At 40.6% G+C, this 13542-nt stretch overlaps 1 protein-coding gene across 2 annotated transcripts in view; it reads left to right on the top strand.

The window, feature by feature from the left end:
- The window catches only part of fam135b (family with sequence similarity 135 member B), a 381705-nt gene that overhangs the window by 278496 nt on the left and 89667 nt on the right, over positions 1–13542 (top strand). The window contains exons 8-11 of one of the 2 annotated variants that reach the window (XM_059975310.1): positions 49–202; positions 2030–2053; positions 3948–3997; positions 11661–11816. In XM_059975310.1, the coding sequence (XP_059831293.1) occupies positions 49–202; positions 2030–2053; positions 3948–3997; positions 11661–11816 (384 nt within the window). The remainder of the gene's footprint in view (positions 1–48; positions 203–2029; positions 2054–3947; positions 3998–11660; positions 11817–13542) is intronic. The other variant, XM_059975315.1, reaches the window with a different exon arrangement.

Below are 13542 nucleotides of genomic sequence, written 5' to 3'. Positions count from 1 at the left end.
TTGTGAAACACATTGTTCCTGTATTGATCTCTTTATTCTTTTTGCTAGGGGAGCAATACTATCACCTCTGAGAATTGCCTTCAGCAAGCGTACCGGTGGCACAAAAACCTGTGCCGAATCTTACTCTCTGCATACAAGGGTCTCCTCTGTTATTTCAGTACAATAATGAAACAGGTCCCAGAAGTGCATCAGATTCAGCTGGGTAAGAAATGTAATTGTGTTAAACTATACATTCCTGTGTGACTGGAGAAATGGCAACCACTTTTTTCAGAAGGCAATGGCTGTGTTACTGTACAATATAAATTGGTGCCAAGTGGTTTCTGTGAATTGGGTAACCTGATGGATAATTAATTCAGAGAGCAAGAGACTGCATTCAGTTTACATCACAGTGGTTTGGAAATTTGAATTTAGCCTTTAATCCTGAAAATTATAAAAACACACCTGTAAAAGTGATGGCAAAGCTATCAAATTGTTATAAAAAGACTTTTTTTTAACCAATGAATTAAGGCTGATGAAAAAAATCTTTATGTGGCACTACTCTTGATTAACTCACTACTGCCCTCTGTTGCAAGCTGGCAATATCACACTGTCTTCTCAGATCGACTGAATTATGTAGATAAACATGGAGTTTGCGAGTAGCACTCACGCTTTGAGAATGTTTAATAATGCGGTATCTTTTCATAAGGTTCCCAGTTCTCTGTAATGTTATACCCATGCCTTTATACTTTTGCAAATACCCTGTTTCCTTGATTCACACTCAGAAAATGGACAGTTAGCACAGTATTTCACCTCATTGAAATGCATTAACACTATAAAGCAATGAACTCTCCCAACCCTTCTATTTTTTAAAATTTAATGAAAGGCAATATTTTTATTTCCAACTGCTCATGAGTAAGAACACATTTTTAACAAAATGAAACAATTAGTTAAGACCCTGTTTTAGAGGTTAGGATTAGGATAATTTGCTTTAGATTAGGAGTTAGACAGATTAGGAGAATGGGCAGGCAAGTGGCAAATGAAATACAATGTTAGAAAATGCATAGTCATGCATTTTGATAGTAGAAATAAATGGATGTGCAAACTATTTTCTAAACATGGAGAAAATCCAACACTTTGAGATGCCAAGTGACTTGGGAGTTCTTGTGCAGAATACCCTGAAGGTTAATTTACCAGGTTGAGTTGGTGTTGAGGAAGGCAAATGCAATGTTAGCATTCATTTCAAGAAGTCTAGAATAAAAGAATTGGAATGTGATACTGAGGGTTTAAGGCTCTGGTGAGGCCTCATGTTGAGTATAGTGAACAGTTTAGGGCTTGTCATCTAAGAAAAGGTGGGCTGGCAATGAAGCGGGACCAAAGGAAGTTCACAAGGATGATTCCAGAAATGAAAGGGTTATCATACAAGGAAGGTTTGATGGCTGTGGATCTGTACTCACTGGAATTCAGAAGGATGAGGGTGGATCTCATTGAAACCTTTCAAATATTGAAAGGCCTAGACAGAGTAGATGTGGAAACGATGTTTCCCATGGTGAGGGAGCCTAAGACAAGAGGGCACTTCGAAGGATAGAGGGGAATCCATTTAAAACAGAGATGTGGAAAAATGTCTTCAGCCAGAGGGTGGTGAATTTGTGGAATTTGTTACCACAGGCAGCTGTGGAGGCCAGGCTGTTGGGGTATTTAAGGCAGAGCTTGATGGGTTCTTGATTGGACATGGCATCAAAGGTTATGGGAAGAAGGCTGGGGAATGGGGTTGAGGAGGAGAAAAAAGGATCAGCTATGACTGAATGGTGGAGCAGACTCAATGGGCCAAATGGCCTAATTCTGCTCCAATGTCTTACGGTCTTATTGCCTGAGGTAATTCTGGGAGTGATCAGCCAAGTTGTATTCAGCTCTGAGAACTGGCCCCAGCAAAAATTTAATCAAGTACTGTGGATGTCATTGTTTTCAAAGGTTATGTAAGCTATGTTCTAATTTAACTGTTATTATATATTTTTATTATAAAGTATCATAATGATTGTATTATTTTTTTCAGATCTCTATGACAAAGGGCTGTGGGGTATAATTTTTATTTAAAGAATACGCTAACATAATATCTTGCAAGTGTAACAATTGCAATTTGATTACAGTTTAAACTTGCCATAAATTATATCCCTTAGCTTATGGTGACATCTGTTGCTACAGCAGACTTTGTGACTCGGATAGGATGAATTCAGAGTAGAGTTATGTTAATTTTAATATGATATTTATGGAGTGGAATAACTTGGAGCTTTATTTTTAGAACAGTAACCTATAAAAGGCATGCAGTAAGGTCATGTTGCATGCTTTAAATGCATTACAGCCATGGCACAACAGCACCTGAGGCCAAGGCCAATGCATGGGAAGGAAGGTGCAGGAGGATGTGGGGAGAGAAGTCCAGTGGGCAGACCACTGTTTAGATTCCAGGTTAGTTTTGGGGTGGGTTAGGGAAAGTGCACCAAGGGCATTGAAAAGGGAGTTTCAGAAGCCATTCATTGTGTGGGGGAAAAAAAGAGGCGTGTTGCTTCTGTGAAACCTGGAAATGCTCTTGAAAATCTGGGCAGGACCAATAGGTGGAAGGTTTGGAAGTGTAGGGTCAATAGATTGGTGCCATTGAGGGATGTGGTAACCCCAGTCAGTTCACCTTGGTAAAATCACCTGCACAATCTCCATCAGCACAGGTGCACCACAAGGCTGTGCGCTTAAAAATGTGGTGGATATGGCCCAGTACATCACAAGTAAAGCCCTCTCCACCACTGAGCAACTCTGCTGCAGGAAAGCAGCATCCATCATCAGGGACACATACCAACAGGTTCAGGAACAGTTATTACCCCTCAAACATCAGGCTCTTGAACCAAAGGAATCTTGGTTTGGGCCTACTCCAGGAGTGGATCTGGGACCCAGTCAGGTTCAGGATGCTGTTGGATTTTATTGTTTGCATGATCTGTGTTTTTTCTCTCTCTCTCTTTAATTGGGTCTTTTTTTAATTGGGTTATTCGGGCTTTTTGCTTTGTGGCTGCCAAATTTAAGGGTGTATAATTTATACGTTCCTTGATTATAAATGTGCTTTGAAATTTTGAAACTTCACTCAACTTCACTTGCTCCATCATTGAAGTGTTCCCACAACCTATGGACTCACTTTCAAGGACTCTTCATCGTGTGTTCCAGTCTGGTTGAATGCCCGATTTGTGGTCATTCATTGATTCTGTTATGGTTATTATTCTACGTACTTATTGAGTATACCAGCAAGATAATGAATCTCAGGACTGTATATGGTGACATATATGTACTTAGTTAATAAATAATCTTTGAAGTTTGAACTTTGAAATATCCCTATTATAACAGGTTCTTCCACGCACCCCCCCCCCCCCCCGACAAAGTGTTTAAGATACACGTGTTGAAAACCTGCTCTGACATTTCCCTTAAACTTTCTTCCACCGACCTTATGATGAATGTCTGAGAAGGAAAGGTTCTTTCTGGAGTAGTGTGAATCCATCCAATTATATTCATTGTTATATTTTGCCACAAAAGAGGTCACAGAGTAGTTAAAGAACAGTGTTAGACATCTGAAGTTCTTGTTACGTGTATCTGCAATATTGATTCTGCATTGTTAACTTCATGGGAAAATGAAGGAAAATAAAATCAACGAGTATGTTAAGTTAATAAATTCAATGAAATAAAATGACCACTCTAACAAAAACTACACTAGAAATCTGAGCAAACACATTTTCTGCCAAAAGCTGATGGGATTGGTATTTAAGGTTGAATAGTATATGGGCCATGCTAGGGTGGAATAAATGCAATAGATAATTTTCTAGCCTGTTTATGAGTCTTATTCCAGCTTTTCCTGTTTATGTATTGTTGAAAGCTGTAGTTCAATCAGTTTATTACACTGGGATTGATTTCTCAAAATCTGTTTTTTTTGTCTTTTCCAGAGGACTGTCTTATCGATGAGACACTATCACAGCTTTGTGTTAACCTGCAGGTGAGAAATTCTGTTGTTTATTTCACAACAGCTGTTAGATATTGGAATGCAAAACTGAAGTCTGAGGTGGCAGAGAGGAACAGTCTGTACCAGATCAACCTCACAGTATCCACTTTTCATTTTCCATCGATGTCTGCTTCTACCTTTTATGACTAGACATTTATTCCTTGTCAGAAGCACAACGTGAAGGCAAGGGAAACTAATAGAATAAAAATTCATGAATGGAAAACAAGAAGCAGATAATTGACAATATGTTTAAAAGTATCAGCAAATAATTAATTCCTGCACAAGTTAAACTTCCCACTAATTGGGCAAGAATGGAAAATATAAATGTAATGTGAGGGAGTAAAATAATTGTCGCCTCATTGAAAGCACCAAGTTTATTCCATTTGAGTTTAAAACATTGCTACAGAAATGTCATTCAGTATAAAAATTTTAAAGCTGTTTAATATAATTTATGGTCATTATGGATTAAGTGAATCCACCCAAATCCACAGCGTGCCGTTTTTAGTTTGAGGAGCAGTTACCCATAGAGCAAGGGAAGGTACTCTAATTACAAGAGAAGTGGGAGGCAGCCAGAGTAAGTGGCTAGCTCAGGGACTAGTGCCAATGAAAGTTCTCATGAATTTAGAAACACAATTCAAAACAGCCTGTTCTGTATCAAGGAGAAGGGTTAGTTGCATTTGTAGAAGCAATCCAGGAACTGCAAAAGAGTGATATTTCTGGAAAATGTTTAATTGTAATGCAAAAAGACATAACTTACCTATTATTAATAAATTATGACAATTGTTAATTGACAAGTCTGTAAAATTGTAAATGAACCTCCATCTTCGTTTTCTGTAGCAATTATTCTTCACCTGATCACAATGAATGAATGATAAACATGACCATAAATAACATTCTGATTTATATGGAGAGGGAGAGATGGAATAATCTCTTGTTGCAGTCCAACAACAAATACTGTTTGTTTTAGGCTCTACAGCGCCATCCTTGCCTTTTTTCTGTCATTACAGTTGACTTGTTTCCACTCCAGTTTTGTGATTTCTGAGGCTGGTATTTGAATCGTTGTGGAACAAAAACAAGCTGCTGGAGGAATTCAGCAGGTCATGAAGGGAAATAAACAGTCAGTGTTTTCGGCCTAGAGATTTCATCATGGCATGGTCAGCAATCATCGATTGGGATTTAATTCCCACCGCTGCCTCTAAGGAGTTTATAGGCTTTCCTGATCACTGCATGGGTTTTCTCCTAGTGCTCAGGATTCCTGCTACAATCCAAAGATGTACCATGGGGGTTAGTGGGTTGTGGGTATCAGAAGTGTGGCGACTTTACTCCTTGTATCATAGGAGATTGAGGGGAGACTTGATAGAGGAATACCAGATTATGAGGGGTATAAATAGAGTTATGGAGTCATAGAAAAAACAGCACAGAAGCAGGTCCTTCAGCACCTCTAGTCCGTGCCAAACCATTTAAACCTCCTAGTTTCTTTGACCTGCACCAGGACAATAGCACTCCATACCCCTCTCATCCATGTACTTATCTAAACTTCACTGAAACATTGAAATTGAAATCACATCCACCCCTTGTGCTGGCAGCTCATTCCACAATCTCACCTCCCTCTGAATGAAGAAGTTCACCCTCATGCCCCCCTTTCACCCTTAACCCGTGACTTCTCACCCAAACAACACACACAAAATGCTGGTGGAACACAGCAGGCCAGGCAGCAACTATAGGGAGAAGCATTGTCGACGTTTCGGGCCGAGACCCTTTGTCAGGACTCACTGTGTTCCACCAGCATTTTGTGTGTGTTGTTTGAATTTCCAGCATCTGCAGATTTCCTTATGTTTGCACTTCTCACCCAACTTCAGTGGAAAAAGCTTGCTGGCATTTACCCCGCATATACCCTCATAATTGTGTATATTTCTATCAAGTCTCCCCTCAAACTTCAATCTTCGCACACTTTCAATCTTATTTGCTTCTTTCATTAGGTAGATGACCAAAGCTGCACACAACACTCCAAGATCTACCCTGGTTGGTCCTCCCAAAGGGCTACACCTTGCAGTTGTCCACATTGAATTCCATCTGCCATTTTCCAGGCCATTTTTCCTGCTGGTCCAGATCACACCGCAGGCGCTTAGAGTCTTCATCACTGTCCACTACAATCCCAAATTTGCTGATCCTGTTAACCACATTATCATCCAGATCGTTGATACAGATGATAAACTGCTGCACTCCATTATGTCGCCGGCCTCCAATCAGAGAGGCAATCATCTACTATCACTCTCTGACTTCTTCAGCAAAGTTTACTACCTATCTCGAATAGCAAGCAATTGAACCTTTTAGACCAAATTCCCATGCAGGACCTTGATGAAGGCCTTGCTAAAGTCCATATAGACAACATCTACTGCCTTGCCTTCATCAACTTTCCTATTAACTTCCTCTCAAAGCTCTAAAAGGTTGGTTAGACACAGCCTACCAAGCACAAAGCCGTGTTGACTTTCCCTAATTAGTCCCTCTCTCTATCCAAATACTTACATTTCCAGTCCTTTAGAATACCTTCCAAAATCTTTGCTGCTACTGATGTCAGTCTCAACAGCCTATAATTTCTTGGCTTATTCTTTGAGCCTTTCTTAAACAGCTGAACAGCATTATCTATCCTCCAATCCTCCAGCACCTCACCCATGGCTAAGTATGTTTTAAATATCTCTACTATGGTCCCTGCAATCTTGCCTCCATAGGGTCTGAGAAATATATCAGGCCCTGGGGATATATCCACCCTAATTTGCCTCAAGATAGCAAACATCTCCTCCTCTGTAATCTGTATGGGGTCCATGACCTTGATGCTCCTTTGCCTCACTTCTATAGTCTCGGTGTCTGTCACCTGAGTAAATTCAAACATAAAATAATCAGTTTAAGATCTCCCCCAAATCTTCTAACTCCATGCATAAATTACCATTCTGATCTTCCAGAGGACCAAATTTGTCCCTTTCAATCTTTTGCTCTTAACACATCTGTTGAAGCTCTTCGGATTCTCCTTCACCTTGTCTGCTGGGGCAGCCTCATGCCTTCTTTTAGCCTTCCTGATTTCTGAAGTGTTCTCTTACATTGCTTATATTCCTCAAGCACTTCAATTCTTCCTACCTGTTGTTATCTGCCATGCACCTCCTCGTCTTTTAATCGTGCCTTGATGTCTCTTGAAAACCAAGGTTCCCTAAACCTTATCCTTGCCTTTTGTTGTGACATGCATATACAAGCTTTGTACTCTAAAAAATTAATTTTTAAAGGTCTCCCACTCACCAAGTACACCTTTGCCAGAAAACAGCCTGTCCTAATCCACACTTGCCAGATTCTTTCTGATACTATCAAAATTGGCCTTCCCCCAATTTTGAATCTCAACCCAAGAACCAGACTATCCTTTTTCATAATTATCTTGAAACTAATGGCATTATGATCACTAGATGCAAAGAGTTGCCCTACACATACTTCTGTCACCTGCCCTGACTCATTCCCTAATAGGAGATCAGATATTGCACACTTGCTCATTCAGACTTCTATGTATTGATTAAGGAAACTTAACTGAATTCATTTCACAAGTATGGATCCCCCTGCAACTCTCCCCCACAACCCCATGCAGCTCCGGCAAACCTTCCCACGAGGATATAAGACTCCCTTCAGTTTAAGTGCGAATTGTCTCTTCTGAACAGGTCCCACCTTCATTGTGATCTAAAAATCTGAAGCCTTCCCTCCTGCCCTAATCCCTAAGGCACGTGTTAAGCGTCTTCCTGTTTCTGGCCTCACTAGCATATGGAATGGGTAGCATCCTGAAATCACAATCTTGGAGGTCCTGTCCTTTAACTAATCACCTGAATCCCTTAACTCACTTTGCAGAGCCTCATTCATCTTCCTACCTTTGTCATCGGTACTTACAGGGATTGCAACCTCTGGATACTCAGCCTCCCATTTAAGAAAGCTGAGGACTCAGTCTGAGATTTCCTGGACCCTAGCTCCTGGGTGGTTACCTACTATCTGGGAATCTTGTTCTTGTTCACAGAACCTTCTTTCTGTTACCCTAACAAATAAATCCCTTCTTCTCCCACCCCCTCTCTGAGCCATAGAACTATATTCTGTACCAGAGACCTGGCTGCTGAGACATTCCTCTGCTAGGTCATAAACCCACAACAGTATCTAAAGTGATATAGCTATTGTTGAGGGGGATGACCACAGTGTAATTCTGCACTGCCTGTTTAACTCCTTTCACCCTCCAGACTGTCACCCAGTTTCCTGTGTCTTGCAACTTGGGTCTAACTACCTCTCTGAATGTCCTGTCTGCCACCCCCTCAGCCTCCCAAATGATCCAGAGTTAATCCAGGTCCAGGTCCAGCTCCTTAATGTGGAGAGTTCGAAGCTGCAGCTGGATGCACTTCTTGTAGGTGAAATCATCAGGGACATTGGAGGTCTCCCTGCCATCCACATTATGCAAGATGAGCATTTAACTATCCTGCCTGGCATCCCAACTGTTCTCACTGTGCAAATATAAAGAAGGAAACGATAAGTAAACTGGAAAAAATATACCTGCAACTTTTCATATTCTCTCACTCAAGCCTTACCTTGCAGAAGCCTTGAAGAGTTCAAGTCCCCGCTTTAACACGGTCTGCTCTAACAAAGGCCACTCGGCTTACCCCTGCCTTATTTTAATTTGCACTTGCTAATGAATCCTGAACTCTGATTGGCTGCTGTTCAAATGATAAAATTCCCACAAAGCGCTGTTTTTAACATACACTCACTCCTTTTCTCACTCCCCATCTCTGAACATCCTCTGTGCCAATGCTGAAACTCCTGTGAAGCATTGCTCTCTATAATGGACACTTGCCGACCTGAGTGAGTCACTTCTTTTCTTACTTCCAATCTCTGGTTTCCCACTGTTGTCATGGGATAAATGCAAGCAAGCTTTTTTTCCACTGAGGTTAGGTGTCACCAGAACTAGAAATCATAGTTTAAGAGTGAAACCTGGAGGTTGAGGAAGAACTACTTCACTGAGAGGGTGGTAAGAATGTGGAATGAGTTGTCAGCAAAAGTGATGGATAAGGTTTTGATTTCACTATTTAAAATAAATTTGGAAACATACATGGATGGGAGGGGTATGGAGGGCAATGGCCCAGGTGTGAGTCAATGGGACTAGGCAGAATAGTAGTTTGGCATGGAGCAGATGGGCCAAAGGACCTGTTTGTGTGCTGTAGTGCTCTTTGACTCCATGTTATGTGACAGTTGCAGGCTGCCTAGTACAATTCTCGCTGATGTGATTTGATACAAATGATACATTTTACTATGTCTCAATGTTTTCATGTATCTGTGACAAACAAAGCTAACCTTTAATCATCAGGTCTTTGCCCGAAATATTGTCTGTTTATTCCCTCCATAGATGCTGCCCGACCTGCTGAGCTTCCCCACGTTTTGTGGGTGTTGCTCAAGATTCTCAGCATCTGCAGAATGGGAGATCACTGTGAAAAAATATTCCACGGATGGGAAAAGAGGTGGCTGATGAGTCTCATAGGCGGGTGGTATATGAGACAATATCTTCCTTCTAATGGTTATGTTGGGCTTTTGTCTCCATCTGAGGCCTCAGGAGATCCCGTCTGTGGCATTACTGTGCACAGCATTCCCTTAACCTTGAATATAATTTCCTCTTCCCACTGGCTGACAACTTCTAGATGCAGACTCCACGTTATCCTCTTAAATTAGTGTGAGAATCCGTTTCTGCGATGGTAGTTTGATATGTAACCCAGGTGATCATCTTTATCATCTTATGACAACTCTGCTGTCTGGCCAGGTTGTACTGCCTGGTTGTTTTTTAAAAAAGAGGTTAAGTTAAATCAGTAAATTAACTTTGTAGTGATGTGGGATGATAGGTTAATTGGCCATTGTAAATTGCCTCTAGTACTAGGACCTGGAAATATGGGAGTAATAAAAATTAGGATTGATGTAAATGGATCCTTGATGTTCATCATGGAGCTGATGGGTTAAATAGAAGAGCAGATTATTATTTAAATGGTGAAAGATTGCAGCATGCTGCTGTGCAGAGGGACTTGTGAGTACTTGTGCATGAATCACAAAAAGTTGGCTTGCAGGTACAACAGGTTATTAAGAAGCCAAACGGAATGTTGGCCTTCATTGCTAGAGAGATTGAATTCAAGAGCAGGGAGGCCACATCTGCAGTACTGTGTGCAGTTCTGGTCTCCATACTTGAGGAAGGATATACTGGCTTTGGAGCCAATTCAGAGGAGGTTCACCAGGTTGATTCCAGAGATGAAGGGGTTAACCTATGAGGCGAGATTGAGTCACATGGGACTATACTCTCTGGAATTCAGAGGAATGAGAGGGAATCTGATAGAAATATACAAAATTTTGAAAGGGATAGATAAGATCCCTTATAGGAAAGTTGTTTCCATTGGTAGATGAGACTAGAACTTTGGGTCATTGCGTCAAGATTCAGGGGAGAAACTGTTTTTCCTAGAGAGTGGTGAATCTGTGGAATTCTCTGCCAGGGAAGCAGTTGAGGCTTCCTCACTAAATATATTTAAGATACAGTTAGATAGGTTTTTACATAGTAAGGGAATTAAGAGTTATGGGGAAAAGACAGGTAGGTGGAGCTGAGCTTACGGACAGATCTGCCATCATCTTATTGAATGGCGGGGCAGGCTCAATGGGCCTGCTCCTATTTCTTATGTTCTTATAAATGAACTGTTATCTTGCTGTATGTTTCTATGCTTCTTAAGATGAAGCATAGGATGGGATAAAGATGTTAGAAAGAGGTGATTGCTTCAGTTACTTGCACCTCAAAAAATAGAACTGTTCCTGTGCTGAGTAAGAAGAATACCTACAGGAGATAGTATTTTTCTTTCCACTTCTGTCCTGGTTTCATCAGGTATCCCCACCTTCCTACTGTAGTTCTTTCTGCTCCTCTTTAAGTACCTGTATATCCCTCAGAGAGAGTAAAATGATGCAATAAGTTTAATGTTTCCAGTTCTGAAGTTTAAGTCGTCTTGATTAAAAATCTGGTCATCTGCAAGCTAGCTGATGCAACGTTCATAGCACTGTTTAGCTGAGGGTGCAATGGAACTAATGAATGTTCAGTACGAGTCCAAAGCTGAGAGCTTGTTGGTACATCAGTGTTAGTGATGTTCTGAGTTGAGTTGTGCCTGAGGCAGTCGGTGGGACTGGTATACTGTGTACCCTCGCTGAACCTCCTGCAGCACTGCATTCAGTTATCCAAGATCAAAGCCAAGTTTATTGTCCTGTCTAAAATCATGCATTTCACAGGCTAAGCCAGCAGTAAATTACACATTGCTAGTTGCCCATGAGGAGGTGGAGGTGAGCTGCCTTCTTGAACGGCTGCAGTCTTTGAAGTGTGGGCAGACCCACAGTGCTGTTGGTGAGAGGGTTCTGGGATTTTGACTCAGCCACGGAGAAGGAGGTAGGTTCCTGAGTCTCTCTTCAGTGTACTTTATTAAAACTTTACCATTTAATACATTCTTCCTCACCTGTTTGTCCTTTGCAGGATATGTCACCATTCCGTTATGACATAGTCGATGAAAATAAGATTGCTATAGGTTGCAGTTAAGATTGTGACAACATGCCCAATGTAATGATTTTATTTGACTTTTTGCAGATGTTTAGTGGTCCAGATAAAGTGGCAGAACAGATCAGCAAGGATCTGCAGCAGCTCTGTTCCTGCCTTGTAGCTCTGTGGAACCAGTTCCGGCTCAGCACAACTCTTCAGGAAGATGTGACAGCTTTCTTACGGCAGGACCATCACAGTCTGAGGGTAGTGGTGCCACAGTTTGGTTTTATAGCTGTTTAGGTTTCATCATTTATGAAACTCCATTTAGGCCACAAAGATTCCCAATGATTTCCTCTGCCTTCCATGTATGGTGATTATTTTGTTTCTGGATATTTATTCCTTCCAAATTGTAGGATTGTGAGGAAGCAGTCATCATATTTGCTGCCGAAACGTCGATTGTACTTTGTTCTATAGATGCTGCCTGGCCTGCTGAGTTCCTCCAGCATTTTGTGTGTGTTGCTTGGATTTCCAGCATCTGTAAATGTTCTCGTTTGTGATCGTATTTACTGTCACAGGGTTTATCAGACCATTCTGCATTTGCCTGTGTTCATCATTCTACCAATACTTGAGAGTGAGACTTAGTTGTGAGGTGAAATTCTTAGTAGATTAGAAACTACATTTTTTCCTGCAACAAATCTATTGATCTAGATATTAAGTAAGTCAAATCTTTGATTGGTAAGAAGTCAGCTATGGTTAACTAAAATTATGCAACTTGGACATGGAATGTGTTTTGAATTTGGGAAGAGAAATTAGAATGCAAATACTAACCAAAATCTCTCTTGGAAACGAGGTGCATTGGCTTTCACGCTATGTTTGATACTGTTAAATAGTTTACTGTCTTTGCTACTGTTTAAGGTTGTCCACTTGAATCAGTTGTCAAAGGGCGACTGGTGTTCATGAAGAGTGAGGAACTGCTGCCAAGCATTAAAGGAGAAGGAAGACAATAATATAAATCTGGAAGAAAAAAGTTAGAAAGCTTAAAGTAATGACACATAAACTGCTCATCAGATAAGTTGGCATCTGAAGTAAGAGAAGGAGAAAGTGGGGGATAACATAGGTATACGTGTACACCTTGTTAATGCAGATATATAATTAGAAACTGCTGATCTCCTGGGATTTTTATGAACAGCTATATCTAGAGTTTACAGTGAATGGTGTGAAAAAATATCCAGTAAGCAGACATTTCTGTGGGTGAAAACACCTTGTTCATGAAAGAGGTCAGAAGCGAATGGCCAGACAGGTTCAAGCTGACAAGAAGGTGACAGTAACTCAAATAATCACATGTTACAACTGTGGTGTCCAGAAAAGCATCTCTGAACACATAGCACATTGAACTTTGAGGTAGATGGGATGCAGTAGCAGAAAACCATGTACAAGCACTCGATGGCCACTTTATTAGGTACAGGAGGTACCTAGTAGATGTAAATGGGAAATAAAACAGCTTTTGGAATGTAGAGAACAGTGTGATACAGGAAAGAATAAAATGTAAAGTAATAATTGTAGGAGACAAGGGTGATTAAGTAGCAAAAGGAATAATGGTTCAAGGCAAAAGTAATTGTACTAGAACAAATGAAGAAACCAGAAGTAACTATGAGCTGGATATAATTGGGAAAAAAAATCACTAAGCAAATTGTTAACCCTGGTATTGAAATATATAATCTGTTGACCTAAATGCTGTGTTGCTATTCTTTAATCCTCTGTGGTTTCAATGAAGTAATATTGAAGGGTGAGGACATTCAGGTCAAGAGTAGATGAGAGACAAGAATTTAAAGCAACAGAGAATGTGGAATCACGTTTGTTGACCGAATGGAGTTGATCCATATAATTAGTTCTGAGGATAAGTTGCATTATTTGGAAGACTGTTAATTTGGCCTACTTTCCAATATTTTCAGAATCTAACTATTGATTTTCAAAACAAGATTAATTGCTT

Source organism: Hypanus sabinus, chromosome 1 (assembly GCF_030144855.1).
Source record: "Hypanus sabinus isolate sHypSab1 chromosome 1, sHypSab1.hap1, whole genome shotgun sequence".
Lineage (NCBI taxonomy): Eukaryota > Metazoa > Chordata > Chondrichthyes > Myliobatiformes > Dasyatidae > Hypanus > Hypanus sabinus.
Note: the sequence above shows the minus strand (reverse complement) of the source record. Positions and strands in the feature narration are given on the sequence as shown.